Genomic DNA, 20,185 nt, shown 5'->3' with positions numbered 1-20,185 from the left:
TACACAACTGCCCTAATTTAGCCTCAGTGGAAGTACTGTGGTCACAGCAGCTTCATGGCTGCATGCATCTGCAAACTCTACAGTAACTCAAAGCAGAGTCTTTTCTAACCATCTCAAACTGCCTGATTCTAAGCGAAACTCCCAAACTGTTTTTTTTTTTTTTTTGCTTGTGACTAGTAGTGGAAGTCCGAGTAAGTCTTAGTAGGGGTGCGAGACGTGGTAACCCCATTTACTTGCAGAAGAATGAGTAATGCATTTGCACTTGCAAACATTTGCGTGCTGGATCAAACTCTAGATAGCTTCGGCTGCAGTGGAGTTAAACTGCATGTCTCTTTAAAGCAGTCGGCAACGTAGGCTGAGAAACTGCTTGAAAAGAGCAGTTGTGGGGCAGCCATGGCCTACTGGTTAGCGCTTCGGACTTGTGGTTCGAACCCCGACCAGTAGGAACGGCTGAAGTGCCCTTGAGCAAGGCACCTAACCCCTCACTGCTCCCCGAGCGCCGCTATAGCAGGCAGCTCACTGCGTCGGGATTAGTGTGTGCTTCACCTCACTGTGTGTTCACTGTGTGCTGTGTGTGTTTCACTAACTCACGGATTGGGATAAATGTAGAGACCAAATTTCCCTCACGGGATCAAAAGAGTATATATACTTATACTTATACTTAAGACTCTGTACTGCTGTTAATGCTAATGTGGAGTCCCTAGCTGTCTGTGTCCCTAGCAGCTCTGCTTGTAGGGGTCAGAGGGAGGTCACGAACGCGTACCTTGTGTCATGCCCAGTGCGGCGTACACCCCCACCCTCATATTAGTGTCTGTCTCCGTCTTGTTGAACTTGGCGTCGTTGGTCCACTGGGTGAGCCAGATGTTGGCGCCGATGGCCGAGGCGCTCTGGCATCCGTACAGGAAGCAGATGAAGAGCGAGAGGAGAGGCCCCACCGCCTTCACATACTCCAAGTACACCTTCATCTTCACCTGTGGATGAAACACACACACACACATACACACACAGAGAAAGACACACACGCACAAGCACACACACAGACACACAGACACACAGAGAAAGACACACACGCACGCATGCACACACACACACACACACACACACACAGAAAGACACACACGCACAAGAACACATGCATGCAAACATGAGCCTAAAAAGCTTTGACATCTTTAGTGCACCTTCAGTTTCATTTGCAAAGGAGAGGCAACACAACATGAGGTCTGTGATGATAAAGGTTTGTGGTAAATAATCTGATGAACAGTGCTCAACATCGCCCACTCAAACACAGCCCGTGTAAAGGTTAGGGGTAGTTAAAGCACCAGTTGTGAAACGTTCATGTAACGTTCCAACTCATAACAAGCAAATTACATCTTCATTATTTCATTTATCTTTTTAAATCACAGATGAAATGTTAAAACTCTTGAGTTTTAGGAAAATAGATGCACTGTATGTGTGTTCCTGCTACCATTGTTTGAACATGTAAGACGTGTAAAGATGTTTGCAAATTATGGACGCTATGATTATCCAAGTGGCAAACGTTCCAGTTGGCGCACGGCTGTTGGGGGCTGATAGACGGACAGACAGCTAAACAGATGGACTGACAGACTGATTAACCAGAGAGAGTCTAAAGGACACGAGCCCAATCTGGCCTGTCTACACTACGCACTTAACGCTGTTCCTCCAAATTCAGGATTTAGAAAAGCCAATTATGCTACCCCTCTGGCTAAAGCGATTCTCCCCGGGTCAATAGACTCAGCTTCTGGCTCGAAACCCAGCTCTCCTTAGGCGCAGTCTCTTCGTAAGTGTGAGAGTGGTCGATGCTGGCCCCATGAGGGGGCACCGTTGCCCGTCAGCTCACCTTGCCCGTCTCCGCTGTCTCGGCCTGGATGAGTTTGTCCACCTTTGGTTCCGTCTTCTCCACCGTCGGTTCTGCATGCTTGAGCTCGCTGCAGCGTCGCTTGCGGATCGACTTGGACTTGGGGTTCTCCCCGTCGGAGGACATGATACTGATCTGCCTGCCAGGGGGGGTGGGGAGAGAGCAGAAAGAGCTTAGAAGAGAGAGAGAGAGAGCTTCTAAGAAGAGAGAGAGAGAGAGCTTCTAAGAGGGAGAGTTACCAGTGTCTTGTCATACATAATGAGTTGACGGTCATCTTCAAATTTGCAGTGGCCTCTTAATTTTCAATATGACCGTCAGCTCATCTCGGTCACTCAGCAACCGTAGGATGACTAGTTCTGCCTAATAATCAGAATCTGGTCATGGGTAGGAGGTATTATAGGATAAATACCTCATGAACTGTCTGCGTGTTTCATTGACCACTGGCTCGTTGTCCACCATATCTGTGTGGTTGCTAAGTGCGTCGTCAGGGAATGACTCGTCCTCCTCCTCGATCATCTCCACTGGTGGTCAAAGTAGAGAGTACAGAGCGGGTAGTGTTAAAACACACACACAAACACATACACACACACACACATACATACACAAAGAAGTCGATACGTAGAAAACATACTGGTCATTTCATCCTCTATGATGTCTTCCATCGAGTAGTTCCTGAGGAACTCTGCGAAAGCTCCATTCTGCTTGAGCAGGTCCTGGTAGGAGCCCATCTCTGACACTCGGCCATCTACCATGACCAGGATGTTGTCAACCTGCGGCAGAAAGCTGATGCCATGCGTCACCAGAATCCGTGTCTGCAAACACACACACACACACACACACACACACACACACACACACACACACACACACACACACCACACACACACACACACACACACACACACACACACACACTATCGTCAATGCCAATGTGACACTTAACAATAACATTAACAACCAGTGCACAAATCCTTGTCCCTCTGGACTCCTGAGACAAAATACAGGAGAGACCAAATCCTGCTACTGACACCCCTGATTCCTGCCGGTACCTTTCCCTGAAGTGCCCCTTCGGGGCCGATGACATGGTCGAAGATGTGCTTGGCCACGTGGGCGTCCACGGCTGATAGCGGGTCGTCCAGCAGGTAGACGTCAGCGTTGCTGTAGAGCGCCCGCGCCAGACTCACCCTCTGCCTCTGACCGCCAGAGAGGTTGATGCCCTGTGGAAGGAGTGGGACCCAAGCGGAGTGAAGAGAGTTAGAATAATCAGCATGACAGCTATCAACTTCAAATATTCCAAAAGGTGCAATCTGCATTTCATTGTGTTCAATTGTGTGCCTTTCTAAAGGTGTAGTTGTATCATAGTACAGTATAGTTCTGTTATCCAGTGTGGGGTTATTCATTGGGAAATTGAACACACATTGACACTATTTTCTATAAAGTGTATGTTCTGTCTGTCTGTTTCCAATGTGGCATAACAGTTCAAATCTACATGTAAAACGCACATTAGATTGTGGACATGTGACAGGGGAAAATTACACAGGAGTTTTATAAGTGACCACTCATTCCACTCCTCTTTGCTCCGTTACCTTCTCCCCAATCTCCGTCTGGTCGCCGCCGGGAAGCACTTCCAAGTCGGTGACCAGGGCACAGGCCTCCAGGACGCAGCGGTACTTCTGCTCCACGTAGGGCCGGCCAAACAGGATGTTGTCCCTCAGCGTGGCGTTCTGGATCCAGGCTTGCTGGGGCACATAAGCCACTGAGCCCTGCAGAGCAAGACGCACGTCAGCAAACCTCCAGTGTACCAGGCTTCAAGCTACTTAACCGTCTTTCCACTTTGATCATTAATTAACCATTAAAGCTAATTAAGTGCTTTTTACAAGATCCATGACTCAGCAGATTTATACATTGTGGACAGTGGAAACAGGGATTTCAAATGGTCTCAGGCTCCCTGTTTAGACGTTGGTCATAAATTCAGGAGACATACCTGGTTTGCCATGTCCAGTGTGGTATGCCTCAAGCTCATTATTGGACTTCCTACTTAACTTATTAACTGATCGACTAATGAAATTAATAAAGGCCTTGCACTGCATACAAACACGGTTTCTTGAAACACTTTCCTCCCCTGTGGTCCACAGACCACAAAAAAAGAGACAGTTTCTCCATTCCCTGTGTGACCCTGTGGTGAAATAGCTAGTGAGTGCAAGGATCAAAAATAACCCACGCTAGCGAGAGGCAGTTCAATTTAGCTCCTGTATTCCCCAATAGCGGTGCACTCTGTCACAGGGTTGGCTGAGGCCGTGTCCTAGCCTGCCTTTCATCCACTATAGAGCCACTACAGAGAAAAAGCTTTTAACCTCTCCCAGGAAGAAGAGAGAGACAGAGAAAAAGAGAGAGAGGGTTGTGCTTTGAAGATTCGACTTTTGAGGCCTGCCACACTGTCTTGTGACGACGACACACACAACAATTTAACAAGGTTTCAGGACAGGTTGAGATGTGAAGACTAAGGCATGATGCGAATTGCACTTGTTGTTTTCTTCTTCAATTTGATAGATACAATTATTTTAATCAGTTTTTATGAACATATCCATAAATTATATTACACAATAAAAAGGCTATTCTTGTTGTTTTATTACCAATAAGGAATGTTCAGTTTCTGGGAAGGCCATATGGGTATATCATGTTTGGTGTATAATTTAGATTGCAGCGACCAGTGACGTTCATTCAAGCTAATGACACCACTAGGGCATTGCTTCCATCAGTCTGCACACTGCCCTGGCATCGCTGGTTCTCTGATGCTGGCACAGCGGGCACGGCAGGCACCGAGAGAGTGGAGTGTTCAGATGGCACGCACCTTCACCGTGATCTGCCCCTCCAGCTTCTCCATCTCCCCCAGCAGGGCCGAGACCAGGGAGGACTTCCCACAGCCCACGTGTCCCACCACAGCCAGCAGCGTGCCCTGGGGCACCATCACATTAATGCTGGGGACGGAGAGACAGACAGACAGCTCGTCAGAGAGACAGACAGAAAGAACAATATCACAGGAGGACTACAAAGGCACAAAGACATCCCCTTAACACAAGGGACGGAGAGACAGACAGACAGCTCGTCAGAGAGACAGACAGAAAGAAAGAAAGAAAGAAAGATATCACAGGAGGACTACAAAGCCAGAAAGACATCCCATTAACACAAGGGACGGAGAGACAGACAGACAGCTCGTCAGAGAGACAGACAGAAAGAAAGATATCACAGGAGGACTACAAAGCCACAAAGACATCCCATTAACACAAGGGACGGAGAGACAGACAGACACCTCGTCAGAGAGACAGACAGAAAGAAAGATATCACAGGAGGACTACAAAGCCACAAAGACATCCCATTAACACAAGGGACGGAGAGACAGACAGACAGCTCGTCAGAGAGACAGACAGGAAGATATCACAGTGCAGGCACAAAGTCATCCCATTAATGCAAAGGACGGAGAGAAAGACATCACAATATGGGTTTGAAACAGCAAGAAAACACGTTAATGCTAGAGGCACCAGAACCAACACCTCGTGGCAGGAGGTGAAGAAGACTGCACATCACCAGAAACGGTGGAGACACTTCACTGAGGCCCTATGCTCCCGTAGGGGCGAAGAGGATTAAGTAAGTTAAGTTGAGCTAGAGGCACGAGTTAATCATCATATATTGTATAACACATCATCATATATTGTATAACTCATCATTGCAGACATGTTAGCGCATGTTAGGCTATAGTGAGAGACATCACCTTGGTGCTACACGCGTACAAATCATGATGGGAGTTAGAGACATCAAGTAAGGATTACACACAGGGAATGTGACAGAGCAGCTGCACACCCTGTAGACATCACGCTATGCCAGAGACAGAGGCACTGCATGGGAATAGGAACATCTACAACAGGACTGTGGACAGACAGACTTTACTATAGGACGACATTAAAACAAGACTTCACAGAAAGGCATTATAGAGCGACGACTGGGATCAGACTGGGACTAGAGACATACGGAATCAAATTAGCGCATGACATAACCATATGCTGGGACAGCAGACAGACAAACGTCACATAAGGACAGAAAGAGGAGGCATCTTCCCATACATAAGTCTACAGAGAAGAGGAGGGAGGGAGTACACACAGGCTACAGATTAAAATGTATATGAAATGTACTGCGAGTCACTTTTGGGGGAAAGTGATAAATAAATGACTAAACATCAGTGCATCGACATGCAAACATGACATGACAACAGTACACTGGAGACAGTCATTCATAAGTCGGTCACAATTAGTTCCAACTTGATTCATGGCTCTATTTGATTTCCGCCCTGATTTAATTTGATTCAGTTAGAGTAAATGCAAACAAATTGCATTGGAGTCGCTGGCTTCCCTCCAGACAGTGTGGCAAAGCTGGGTTGGTGTGTCCACAGAATGAGTTTCACACATCTCTATTGTACCGCTGTTCCAGAACAGGCATGAGAAAAAGGCGGAGCATGACTAATTGTGTGCTGGAACACATGGGAGGTCAGCCATATGCCACTGTAGATTTGAATGCACTTACAAAACTTCACAACATCTCCACAAATGTTTACTATTTGAGTACTTGGCAATATTACTTTCAACTACTGTACTTTAGTGAGGTGCCAACAAGCCCTCTACTGATGAAAATACCTGTGATGTACTGTGAGATGCTTAGAAAGAAAGTTGTTTGCTAAATGAGTAAATGTAAATTGTTTGGGCAGGGTTGTGGGGTTGGTGGATGGTGTGTGGGGTCTTACTTGTGAAGCGTAGCGGGGTCTTGCTTGGCCCATGAGTACGACCCATTGATGACTGCCACAGCAAATTCTGAAAGTGAACAGCAGTGTTGCTTTAGTCAGTGAAGACACTGGGATTTTTTAGTTAGTTTATGATTATTCATGTGTGTGTGTGTGTGTGTGTGTGTGTGTGTGTGTGTGTGTTTTCTTCATTCATATGCATGTATGTTCTATTTCATTCTATTTTATAATTTAAATACATATCCTACTCCATGTCAAATCTTCTTTTCTTGATAGTTTGATGTGTTAAATACACATCCTATTGATGTGGCAATATTGTAAGTTATTGTACAGTCATGCCAATAAAACTCATTGAATTTGAAGATTTGAATTTGAGAGAGTGAGAGAGAGAGAGAAGAAAACAAGCTAAAAAATTCATGACTCAGCATAAACACTCAGACTGTCTGACTCACTTCCTTTCACTCCATGGTGTGAAGAGCATTCTCACAATGACTAGACAGAAATAAGAGACCCACGGTCAAAAAAAGATTTTATAACAGTACTAACCTGCCAAGGGAGGTTTTCGGGTTGCCTGATGTAAGCCAGAAGAACAAAAGGGGATGTGTGTGTGTGTGTAGGCGTGTATGTGTGCGTAGGTGTGTGTGGGATTTGTGCATACCTGAGCCTGTGTGCTTTCTGTCCACGGCTTCAGGGTCCAGCTCATCGTGACTAAGAAAATCCTGGATTCGCTTCAGAGACACGCTGGCCTGTTCATCAGGGGGTCAACAAGGGAAGCAAAACAGAAAGGGGGGAGAGAGAGACAGAGAGAGTGAGAGAGAGAGAGAGAGAGAGAGGTGGGGGGAAGTGAGAGAGAGACAGAGAAAGAGAGGTGGGGGGGGAGTGAGAGAGAGAGAGAGAGAAATAAAGAGAGTGAGTGAGAACAAGAGAGGCATTTTGGATGATTGATGAAGATGTCCCTGAGCAGAGCGAGTACTATTTGAATAAACAGTTCTTCCTTCCCTTAAACAAAGCAGCAATCTCATACACATACATTCCTACTCCAGTGAGTCATCCACGTCCAAAACTAAACTAGGCATCTGGCCACTGCCGGGTTTGTGTTCAACATGACCAGAGCGTTTACAAAATCAAAACACAGAATCTGTGTTTGCGGTGGCGGAGAGGCTCTTACTTGCACAATGCTGCTGATGACCTGGGGTAGCATGTTGAGGGGGAACCTGAGGATATTGAACAGGGCCAGGGACACAAAGGCCTTCTGAGCATCCAAAACGTTGTTCTCGTCCACTGTTACATACACGGCAAATGATGTCAGGGCGACCTGAAAAGAAATGGACAAACAGGAACAGTGAGAGAAGTCCTCTAGTGTTTTTTTTAATTCCACCATTAACCAATCCAGTCTTTTCAGAGTGACTACCACTAAGGATTAGATTTAATCACAAAATCCATTTGCACATTTTTTGGGGGCTGTTTTTGTCTACTCATCCACTTAACTGTTTTTGTGTCCCCTGATTTTTCTTCAGTTGTTTTTTTTTTTTTTGACGTGCGACTGGAGGCAATTCAATACTCCTGCATGTTTAGTTTTAGATTTTTTTTTTGACGTGCGACTGGAGACAATTCAATATTCCTGCATCAGAGGTCTTTGAAACCTGGCTCACAGATAAGGGTCTCTGAGGGACACCTGGTGTTTTGTTTGGACATGCAGTAGTGCATCTAAACACACACTTGCCACATAGCCACTCGATGGTTCGCTCATTTTCCCTCGGTCTGACCGTCGTGAATCCTTGGCCGTGAGGCCAAAAGGGCTTTGTGCTTTAAAGGCTGGCTAGACTCGAGGGTTTCTATCTGTTTTTCTTACGTTGCTGTTTTTCTCCTCGGCTGCCCTAGACATACTCTTCTCAGGTGCTCACGACATCAAGTAGGGACAGGTTGGCCTTTCCTTGAATCTCTGACCGAGGTAAACATTAGCACCCCTTCAGAGAGGAAAATATTGAAAAGAATGTATAGGTGTCCTTCCACCACATGAAGCTGTGGGACTTTGCAGTGGCACAAAGGTTTATAGGAGCAGCCTACTGATGGGATCTTTTTGTCTTTTGCATTTCCAATACGATGTGGAGTCTCTACTGCCAGCAACAACATTAAAGCACCTCATTTGAGTTCACTTCGCTTCACTTCTCATTTGGGTTCATCACACACACACACACACACACACACATATATTATATATAGTCTATATACACAGCTCTGGAAAAAATGAAGAGACTACTGGACATTTCTCTGATATCATCCTAAGGTTGCTGAGTGACATTCAAATGAGTTGACGTCATATTCAAATTTGCAGTGGTCTCTTAATTTTGAATATGACGGTCAACTCATTCTGCAGACTTTTGCACAGTACAGTACTGTACACACACACACACAAACACACATATACACACACACACACATTTATGTATGTATTTGAATTGACAAAAAATAGAATTTCCAATTCACTCAGAAATCAACATGAAAGGAGGCCAGTCAAATCATTATTTGCATTCATATTCAGTGCCCTCCAGAATTATTGGCACAATCATCTTTTGGTGATTTATTGCAATTCCACAATGCAAGGGAAAATCCAACCTTAGCAGATTTATTCTGAGAAAAAGGAATATCTCAAAAAAATAAATATTTTTCTTAACAAAAACACATTGTGAGATTACAATAAATTCCCAAAGGATGATTTTTATTCCTGTTTTTTGTCAACTTTACCAAGGGTGCCAATATTTCTGGAGGGCACTGTAAGGTTAACTAGTTGCTGTTTGTTATTATTTAAACCAGACGATAGAAATAGGCCGATGATACTTCTCGCCACTCAGGATGTCCTCACCATGAAAGGGGCGGATGTCCAGGCCATGATTGAGACTGCGCTGAGGTAGGCAGTCTTGCGCAGCACACTGAGCTCCTTCCGCCGAATTTCTAGAACCTTCTCCTGGAAGGACTTCTCCCAGGCGTAGAGCTTCAACACTTTGATGCCATTCAGGATTTCATTCATCAGCTTGATGCGAGCGTCTTTGTACTGCATTTGCTCAACCTGTCACAAAAGTCAAAATGGTCTCCACGATTCATTACTCACTCACAACAATCAAATGTTCAACTATTTCAGACAATATTTTCTGATTAACAAAATATGCACATAGTATTTTATTTCTACATACTGAGTACACAGATAAGAAGAAGCTAATACAATTTACTGTCAAGGCATATTTTACAGTATTTTCATAGTATATCTTAAATGGATAAGATTAACACCCCAGTATACAAATAAAGCAAAGCCATTACAAGTACTGTAAGCTTTTTTATTATTATTATTATTATTATTATTATTATTATTATTATTAATTGCGTAACTTTTAGGTTGTGGGGGAGCAGTTTGATGCAAGCTATTGCCTTTCAAGTGCTTAAGCCCTTTGAGTGAGTACTTGATCACATTTTGAGATGTAAAAGTCACTTGAGATGTAAAACCATTCACTCCAATCATTCACTTAATCAGCTGATTCTAGTTGTCACAACTCTTAAGCCAGGTAGATCAGCTAATTAGTGAAATCACCTGTGTTAAGCGCACAGGCAGAACCAATACATAGCAGGACTTTTACTTTCTGAAGCTGGACTTTTACATCTCTGCATTTTATAGCTATACAGGTTGATCCTGCTACATAAGAGGTGCTTATATGAGAAGCATGGTTTATTTTGCCTGAAGAAGAACAGCAGCTCTGTGGAGGGGGACCTGGACAGGGCGAACCAGTTGAACCACTTCTACAACAGGTTTGACTGCCCTGCTCCAGCTCCAATGGCGGTGGTCTGTCCACCACCCCCCAGCCCCCACCCTCACACCCCCTCAATACCAGCGCAACACTCACCTCCATCATCACAGGCTATCGTACCCCCACCATCACTGGATTTTGCACCCCTCCCCCACATGGCGATCACGAACAATGAGGTGACAACGACCTCAGTCAACAGCCATCAGACACACAGATCCCAGATGCACCCCTCCCCCTCCCCTCCCCTTACACCCCTCACCATTACAAAAGATCAAGTGACAGTCCAACTTAAGAAATTGCGCAGCAATAAAGCAGCTGGGCCTGACAGACTGTGCCCAAGGCTACTCAAGGCCTGTGCTGCTGAACTGGGGGAGCCACTGAAGCACATCTTCAATTTGAGCCTACGCCTTGGACAAGTTCCAACACTGTGGAAGACATCATGTCTCACCCCTGTCCCTAAGAAGCCACACCCTAGTGAGCTTAATGACTACAGACCTGTCGCTCTCACATCACATGTGATGAAGACAATGGAGCGATTGGTCTTAGGCATGCTCAGACCCCAGGTACGCCATGCACTAGACCCGTTACAGTTTGCTTACAAGAGAAAGTGGGCGTGGACGGTGCCATCAGTTATCTTTTACACAGGACACATTCCCACCTGGACAAGGGGAAGAGTGCTGTGAGAATCATGTTCTTTGATTTCTCAAGTGCTTTTAACACCATCCAGCCCCTCAGATTGGGAGACAAGCTCTTGCAGATGGGTGTGGACGCTCACCTGGTAACCTGGATTACAGATTACCTGACCGAGCGACCACAGTTCGTCAGACTGAAGAACTGTCTCTCTGACACTGTGATCTGCAGCACCGGAGCGCCACAGGGAACTGTGCTCTCTCCAGTCCTGTTCACCCTGTACACATCTGACTTCTGCTACAACACCGAGTCATGCCACATGCAGAAGTTTTCTGATGATACTGCAATTGTGGGGTGTATCAGGAACGGGCAGGAGGAGGAGTACAGGAGCCTGGTGGAGGACTTTGTGCAATGGTGCAAACTCAATCATCTTCAACTTAACACTTCAAAGACCAAGGAGATGGTGGTGGATTTCTGCAGGTCTAAGCCCACTCTGCTACCAGTCCACATTGATGGGGTCAATGTGGAGGTGGTTAGCACTACAAGTATCTGGGTCTCCACCTGGACAATAAACTGGACTGGTCAGCCAACACTGATGCACTCTACAAGAAAGGGCAGAGCAGGCTGTACTTCCTGAGGAGGCTGCGGTCCTTCAATGTGTGCAGTAAGCTCCTCAGGATGTTCTACCAGTCTGTTGTTGCCAGCGTCCTCTTCTATGCAGTAGTATGCTGGGGAGGAAGCTCAAGGAAGAAGGATGTGGGGCGAATTGACAGGCTGGTAAGGAAAGCTGGCTCTGTAGTGGGAGCTGAACTGGAGTGCATCACTTCACTATCAGACAAAAGGACCCTGAACAAACTGATAAACATCTTGGACAATGAGTGTCACCCACTCCACAGCACTATTGTTAAGCAGAAGAGCCTGATCAGCTGGAGACTTCGCTCACTGCCTTGCACAACTGACAGACTGAGAAAGTCATTTGTCCCCAGGGCCATTGAACTGTTCAATGCCTCACTTAAGGGAAGAGGAGAGATAGACTTCTCTGCATAGTCTGTCTGCCTCTTCACCCCCTCCATGTTTGGTACTGTCTGTCCACTAGCCACTTGTACCACTGTCTTTATGCCTCACTGTTTGCGTGCTATATTAGCACATTAGCACATATGCATAACCCCTCCCCTCCATGCCACAGCAGAACTGTGGCCACACTTATACATTTTCTTAAATAGTTAAATATATAGATATATAGACTTTACTTTACTTTATTTCCGCATTGTTGCACTGTTGACTTACTCATTTGCACTATCACCATGACCACTATCACCATTGCACTACCACCATGACACTCATTCACACAGAGCACCTTAGAGCACCTTACCATACCTTACTATGCACAGAATCACAGGCTCAGTCCCTGCCTCAGTCATTGCAAGCGCCTCTGATTTATTAATCACCACTATGTGGATACTGTTTTTAGAATTGATTTAGATTAAGTGTTAGTATAATTTGTATTTTAGTATATTTTTACATATTGTATTAAGTGTTAGTATAATTTGTATTTTAGTATATTTAGCATATTCTTTATCTTCTACTGTCCTTACTGCTTAGTTGTGTTTTTATATTATATACTTTAATTACTCTTTCTGCTGTTAAAGAATGTGTTTGTGTTGTATGTATGCTGCTGAGACCTTGAATTTCCCCTGGGGATCAATAAAGTATCTATCTATCTATCTATCTATCTATTTTGCCTCAGTTGTATTAGCAAGGTGAAAAAGCAACCGGTAAGTGAGATTATAGCACTATATCTTAAAAGTCCCAATACATGCGTCATTAAATTTGTTTCGTATATACAAAGTGTAGACAAAGTGTATGGGCTTTATTAGTGAAATATAAACAATGTCATACATCTTTTCCAGTTGTTTTCCTCAACAATCAAACTCAAAGTGGTAGGTGTAGGAACAACTCTCTCACCTGGTAAGCTCTGGTCTTCATGGCAATGGTTGCATTGAGGGGGATGAGGAGAATCATCACTGCAACCCCAGCCAGGACAGATGGGCCCAAATTCTACTTGACCCAAAAACAGACACAAACAACACATTATTTAGCAAGAATTAAACTAAAATGCTTTTAATCAACAAATTAAATAACAATGTTAAAGAAATAACAATGTTTAAGAAAAAGAGGGAAAGGACAGAGGGGCAACTGTCAGTGATGGCTTTGCTGTGATGAGAGAGTGGTGAGAGTTTTGTTGGCACACTTGTAGTTTCGGTGATGAGTTTGAGTGTGGTAGATAGTTTTGGTGTGATGTAGGTAATTTTGTTGGGACACAGGTAGTTTGGGCGAGATACAGAGTAGGGGCACTTTGGTGAGGTGCTGGTCATCGCGGGTATTACCTGCCAGAGGAAGAAGAGAGCCAGCACAATCTGCAGCGGAGCTGACCACAGCATGTTGAGGAAGGTGGTGAGGTCCATGAAGCGCTGGGCGTCCACAGACATCAGGTTCACCACCTCTCCCACCGTCGATGACCGCTTCGCCTCATTAGTGATGACCAGCGACTAGAAAACAGACAGTTTTTACAGTTGTGACCTTCTGTTCATTCATTCATTCATTCATTCATTCATTCATTCATTCATTCATTCATTCATTCATTCATGTCAATCCCTCATTTATCTAGTATTGTAATCATGATGCAATTGATCACGTCTCCCCTCAATAATGAGTGTCAAGTTCAGTTAATGCTCTTGATTCCTTTGTTACTTCTGACAGCACTCCTGTCCCACTATTCAGCCTTATCGTCGCCGTTTAAAAAAAAAAAAAAAAAAACATAGTCCAGTATTTCTTTCCAAATAAAATGAAGTTGTATGGACTTTAAAAAAAAAAAAAACGGCGACGAAATTGTGAATTTCCAGAGCGTGTTACTCCACACTCAGCAATCGACTCCTACGGACTTTCCCCTGAAGTTGGCAGCAAAGATGGCAACATATAAGTATAAGTATAAGTAAGTATAAGTATAAGTATATATACTCTTTTGAACCCGTGAGGGAAATTTGGTCTCTGTATTTATCCCAATCCATGAATTACTGAAACACAGTGAGCACACAGTGAACACACAGTGAGGTGAAGCACACACTAATCCCGACGCAGTGAGCTGCCTGCTACAGCGGTGCTCGGGGAGCAGTGAGGGGTTAGGTGAAGGGCACTTCAGCCGTTCCCAGTGGTCGGGGTTCGAACCGGCCTCCAGTTACAAGTCTGAAGCCCTAAACAGTAGGCCACGGCTGCCCCAAGGTATGTGCTTTTGTTACATTATACTACACTGAAATCTGATCGATCACTGAAAAACAGTTCCAGTAACAACAATCGCGTTCAAAGACATCAAATTGTGTTTTCCAACATTCATTTTGTTTTTTGCTTGTTGTTCCTGCGCCCCAAAAATAGCTCCAATCAAGTATTGGCTTCTACTGTTGCCTGCAACCAAGTTGAGCGAGAGAGGCTACACAATCGCTGCTCTCTGGCTTTGAATGAATGGAATGTCAGGCAAGTCAATGCAAAATGCAGAATGATTACTACCTGTTAAGAGTCCGAGTGGGGATGCCCTGACCTCTAAATTGATTGCACAGTTTATATTTGAGAGGGGAAAAAAAAGCTACTTCATCCAAGCCCAGTGATAGTGAATGAGAAGGGAAAGGTTAACATCATCCCTCTCAGCATGATTTTGGGCTCATTTCAAGAGATTGCAAAAAGAAACCACACACACTCCTCCAGAAACCGCAAACTGCTCTGTTGCATCACCAATATGAAGAAAGGGCTCTTTCGTCACCACCAGAGTCATCACAGAGCCGTGGCAATTAGAGAGAATGCCACTCTCCTGGCACCACACCCTGTTTCTTTGGGTGGAGAAGCATTAAAGCTTTTATTCAGCACCCACGGTGGTTAAAGTAATTGTTACAAACAAAGCCATTGCTAGATGAAGAATGAGGTCAATGCATCTGGTGTTAAGTGCTAATAAATATAGAAAAGGTTTTTTTTTTTCCATAGCAGGCTCAATCCTAGGTGTGAGAGGAAAAAATCCCAGAGAGATCACGAGTGGCAAAAACGATGAGTTGCTAAATATTTAATGCGAAAAGACTGTTCAGCGCTTTCAGACGTGAACTTCCTCAAATGTCTCGGGTGCATTGTGTGGCTGGGAAACAATATGAAAGTTCTCTCTCTCTCTCTCTCTCTCTCTCTCTCTCTCAGAATAAAACAACAACGTGTCCGCACAAAGCTGTGGATTTCCTCTTCACAACTCTCCTCAAGAGCCTGACGTTGCTCCTTTAGAGAAGAGTGCCGACCTCAACCACCAAAGCAGAAATCTGAAAATCAGAAATCAGAAAACTGCTTTCGCGCCAAAAATAAAATATCAATGGTTTCTGAATGTCAATGTAACTATCATAATTCATGGCAACACAATGCAAAAATAACCTTTACGTCACATGTGACTATCTGTAGGATGGTCATAGGGAAGACACCGGCCTAGTTGCTGTTGCCTCCTGACAGCTCTGAATACCAAAATGAAATACCAAAATCAAGAGCTCTCTCCATACTGCTCCCTCTCACCATGGTCACCACCATCATCCACTCCTCTCAGATTCATTTGGTCTTTTCGTCCAACCACACTGTACTCAACCAACATCATAACAAACTGAGGCACTGATCATACACGAAGGCTCAAAGCTAGAAAACACACAGAACTCGTGATCCAACATGTTCATAACCGCTGAAAAATACAGATGGGACTATTACCTGTGATATCCTGGTTGACAGAGAGCGAGGCCTGGACTCTTACCTTTCTGTAGATGGCCCCGATGATGGCGGATCGAAGGTGCATGCCAGTGACAAAGCAGTATTGGAAGTGCTGGTGCAGGATGAGTGTCTGCAGGATGGCACAGCCGAACATGAGGAAGGCCAGGGCGAAGCCCCACCACGACGGCACATCCTTGTTCTTGATGAAGGAGATGAGCAAGCTGTGGAGGGAACATCGATTTGGTTTTAGGACACGGGACACGCTCAACGACATGGCAAAAGATAGGATACAATTGATGGCCTTGGTGGCCTTTTCATGTGAAAAATATAAAAAATAAAAAAAACTTTCACCAAAGAGAGAAAAGCTGAGTAAGATTGCTCGGCTTACATATGACAAGACAGGCTGTCAGACAGGCAAGGTTTTTGACGTAAGAATGTACTCCATTCAAATCAATCCACATTCCCTGAAAAGAGGTGGTAACAAATTTGCATGGTTTCTTTGCATGGCAAAACATCCATATGTTCTTGGGAACTGATGACGAGAGTGAAGACAAAGGGGGAATAGAACTAAAATGTCTCCTGGGCAACGCTGATCAAAAGGGACATTGTTGACCACTCATTTCCCTCTATGCTTCCATATACAAATGTTACTTTAATATATCACTGTTCAGTGGCTACAACAGATGTAATTACATGCTCCTCATAAAACAGCAGGCAATCCGATTTGCAAATAGAGGCCGCGGAGCTATAGTTGCAAATGAGAAGTAGCATATTCAATATAACAATTCAACCCTGCATAGACTGAATGACTGAATGAATGAATTAATAATTCAACTAAAGGGAGGTTTCCTGATCAATTGGAAAATCTACCAAAATCAATAAATGCCATCATATCCATCAATACATCAACCATTGTCACAGACCATTTGTCTATTTGTCATTTGCCAACACAGCCTGCCCTCTCTGTAGAACAAGTAGCTAAGCTGTTTTGTTTTGCTCTTTAAAGAAATGTGGAGTCTGAAAGGAGTGCATTCCCCAGTCCTTAAAGGCCTACTTTCCCTCTCTGTGACAACCTATGCAAAGGCATAGGAAACATATGTACCGGTACTTGTGTTCTATGTACTCAATTTCATTTGAGTGCACTACTGTGTTGTACTACAGTATGAACTGTATACAGCATGGGTGTTCTTTATTCTCTGTCCTATTATCTTGACAGGAGTATACTACACAGTGTATTGTTTACACTGTACTTTATGTTTACATGTATTCATTTAGCATACGCTTATATCCAAAGCAACCTACATGTCAATTATATTATAAGAATCAATGGGCCATTGTCCTCGGAGCAACATGGGGTTAAGTGCCTTGCTCGAGGGCACAACGGTGGAAGCCGGGAATTGACCCACAACTTTTCAGGCCACTGCATACTGGGCATACTGGATCAGCTCATTAACCGCTAGGCTACCACCGACCCACCCATTTTTTAATCCTCCTGGGAACCAAGAAAAAAAAGTGTCCAACAATTTCCTTTCTATTTAGGATTAAAAAAACATCTTACGATTTTTTTATTTTTTTATTTTTTTTTTATTTTACATTTTATAGCATGTCCCCTGTGGTGGACAAAATGACCATTTTACTATGAAAAGGTAGCCATGAAAATAGACAAAAATGGACAAATTATGCTTTTAGTGGTATTAAATTAAGGGTAAGCTTAACCAAATATAAGGGAAAATGTTATTTATCATTCTAGACTACTTTATCCTTTCAAAATGAATCATATGATTCCTGACATTTTCGTTAACAAGACCATATATTGCCATCATAATGAATGCTTAATAAGAAGACACTATTTGACTTATCTCTCCTCCTTCCATAAAATGTGCTTGTTTTGATGTCAACCATTTTTGAGAACCAGGAAGAGGAAGTTCCCAGCAACCCAGCCAATCACATGATATATCATTAGAAAGCCCAGGATGTCCTCTTTAAAAGACCATAGGAATTGATAGAATAGCTCAAAGGGGTAAAGGGGTATGCTTCTAGAACTTATGTTCACTACAAAGGACATAGGTCTATGGATTGGTTCTCAGGAGGAGTATATTTCATATTGTGCACACAAAGTAACTTCACAGGAAAGCAATTTGTATTGTGCGACCGCACACTATATTGAACACTGCATGCTTGCTTTCTTTGAGCCATTGCTCTAGAATTAGCATTAGCCGCCGTCTTACCTGAGCAGCTGCGGGTTGACAAAGGTGATGAGGTCCTGTAGCAGCTTGTAGGCCGAGCCCATGAGAAAATAGGGCCCGAAGGCGCGCAGCAGCGAGCGCAGGAAGGAGGGCTGGTGGGACACCTTCTGTTTGGTTAGCAGGACCTCCACTTCCTCTGGGCTTCCAGTCCCTCCCCCCGCGTGGTTGTTGGCTGCAGCGGCGCCGCCTGAGGGCACTTTGGAGTACAGGGCCTGAGTCTGCTTGTCTTGCTGGCTGCGCGTTGAAGAGAGAGGCGGTGAGAAAGGCAAACAAAGAAGTGCCTATCAGTTTGAGTAGGCCTACCTTCATCTCCAAAACAACAAGTTCTCGCTAACCGTTAAGTTGGCGGAGGATGTGAAACCAGCAACCTTTTGTTTTATTTTTAAATGATGGGTGATTTTGAGTCATGGGAGTAGGCTACATGACATGACATATTTTCTATCTAAAGACTCTTCATCCTAATGGTCTAAACGAAAAATTGGAAATGTCCTGTTTTCTGTAAAATGTATTTGACGTGTGTGTCTATTGTACTGTTTTTTCTATGTCTGATCACTATGCCCTATAAGGTAGACTCATTGAATGAAATTGTGACTTAATTGTTCAATTATGTGATCTGAATGAGCTGTGACCTGCTAGGCCTGTTGGCCACTAATTGGATGCACCTGCTCTAGACTGTTTAAAAGGTTGCCTCACTATGCTGTTGCTCTTTTTTGCACTGAGGATAATCTTCACTGACTGAAACATTTGTACAGCACTTTTGCACTTTCTTGCACTTTTTGCACACTGTGTTGCCTCAAAAAAACTTTTGAAAAAATATGTAAAAAACTAAACAGTGGTTTAATAACCAACCTTTTGTGATTACTGCAAGTAATTGATTACTCCTTGCCTATCTAGTACATGACATGAGTACATGAGCTTTGTTTTACGCAGGTCTATCATTAAATATGCTAAGCCCTCTTTTTCAGTATCAAACAGACTTTGTTGAAAGTAGGAAGCCCCCCTACGGTGCAACCAAGAAATAAGAGGCCAAGAAACACACAGGGAGCAGTAGGAGGGAGAGGGTAAAACAATGATGTGGGCTGAAGTTGAGGGAACACACCCATATCATGGGTCAAGCCTCGGTCCAGTGTTTGTAGAGGAATCGCAGGATGCCCACCGCTTAGGCGTTTTCCCCAAAACTGATCTTGATATGGACACTAGCGCCTTAAATGCCAAGACTAACCACACGTGGGCACACACACACAGTGTGAAATATGAGTAAATCTGTTGGTCTATCTGTTCTTTAAAACTTGTTTCTACAAGCACTTCTACTAGCAACGACTCCTTTGATGGCTTTGCACTGGTTGTTCAGGAGTTTTTCTCTTGTGAGAGATTTTGTTTCCTAAAGCACCCCTCTTTTCAAAAGCAAGGACAAGCAAAGTACACAAAGTCCGAAGTTCTTTCATTTGCTCTATGCCATGTAATTATGGGATATTGATATATGGGAACTCATTGCTGTCAGGTCATTTGGTTTTAGTAACTCTCCGGCACTTCATCTCTTGCTTAAAACAGGAAGCATATCTAACAAACGAGCCTAACCACTTATCACAAGGGGGAAGTTCATATGTGTTTCCTCACACTCTGAACACTGGTCAAAGGAAGCAAATTAACCTGATATGAATATATACCCTGGAAATTGCTGATCTGAATCTAACTCTCCTTGCAACAACTTTTCCTCATTTCATATAGTTTTACATGTTTTTGAAAGTGAGATACCTGTAAGAGGGGAAGCATTACTTTTTACACTGGATGTTGCCTTAAAGGTTGTTTCCATGGGTTTAAACTAGTTTTACACTGGATGTTGCCTTAAAGGTTGTTTCCATGGCTTTAAACTAGCTTTTTAAAGCATGAACGCCGGGTGAGTGAACAGACCTTTGCGTTTGTTTTGTACACAGACTGGACCATGTGGTGAGCGTTACCTTTGAACCCTGGCCTTTTCCACCTCCCATTCCTTCAGCAGATTGGTAACGATGACATCTGACCGGTCTCGTTTGTTTAGAGACCACAGGTCTTTGTTTTCCAAAGGAGACTT

General features: G+C 43.9%; 1 protein-coding gene across 3 annotated transcripts in view; it reads right to left on the bottom strand.

The window, feature by feature from the left end:
* Positions 1-20,185, bottom strand: part of abcc3 (ATP-binding cassette, sub-family C (CFTR/MRP), member 3) — a 51,582-nt gene that overhangs the window by 11,019 nt on the left and 20,378 nt on the right. For all 3 annotated transcript variants that reach the window (XM_076298231.1, XM_076298230.1, XM_076298232.1), the window contains exons 7-22: positions 20,073-20,185; positions 18,097-18,348; positions 15,912-16,089; positions 13,480-13,641; positions 13,058-13,150; positions 9,529-9,732; positions 7,834-7,980; positions 7,324-7,411; positions 6,669-6,735; positions 4,728-4,854; positions 3,463-3,639; positions 2,926-3,093; positions 2,508-2,688; positions 2,286-2,397; positions 1,859-2,015; positions 764-971 (exon numbers count right to left, since the gene is read on the bottom strand). The exon at positions 20,073-20,185 is cut by the window's right edge and continues 19 nt beyond it. In XM_076298231.1, coding sequence (XP_076154346.1) covers positions 764-971; positions 1,859-2,015; positions 2,286-2,397; positions 2,508-2,688; positions 2,926-3,093; positions 3,463-3,639; positions 4,728-4,854; positions 6,669-6,735; positions 7,324-7,411; positions 7,834-7,980; positions 9,529-9,732; positions 13,058-13,150; positions 13,480-13,641; positions 15,912-16,089; positions 18,097-18,348; positions 20,073-20,185 — 2,434 coding nt within the window. The remainder of the gene's footprint in view (positions 1-763; positions 972-1,858; positions 2,016-2,285; positions 2,398-2,507; positions 2,689-2,925; positions 3,094-3,462; positions 3,640-4,727; positions 4,855-6,668; positions 6,736-7,323; positions 7,412-7,833; positions 7,981-9,528; positions 9,733-13,057; positions 13,151-13,479; positions 13,642-15,911; positions 16,090-18,096; positions 18,349-20,072) is intronic.

Source organism: Alosa pseudoharengus, unplaced genomic scaffold, assembly GCF_046254945.1.
Source record: "Alosa pseudoharengus isolate Yale_2024_CS ecotype anadromous, Long Island Sound unplaced genomic scaffold, YU_APseudo_1.1 YU_APseudo_1.1_scf_21, whole genome shotgun sequence".
Classification (NCBI taxonomy): Eukaryota; Metazoa; Chordata; class Actinopteri; order Clupeiformes; family Clupeidae; genus Alosa; species Alosa pseudoharengus.
Note: the sequence above shows the minus strand (reverse complement) of the source record. Positions and strands in the feature narration are given on the sequence as shown.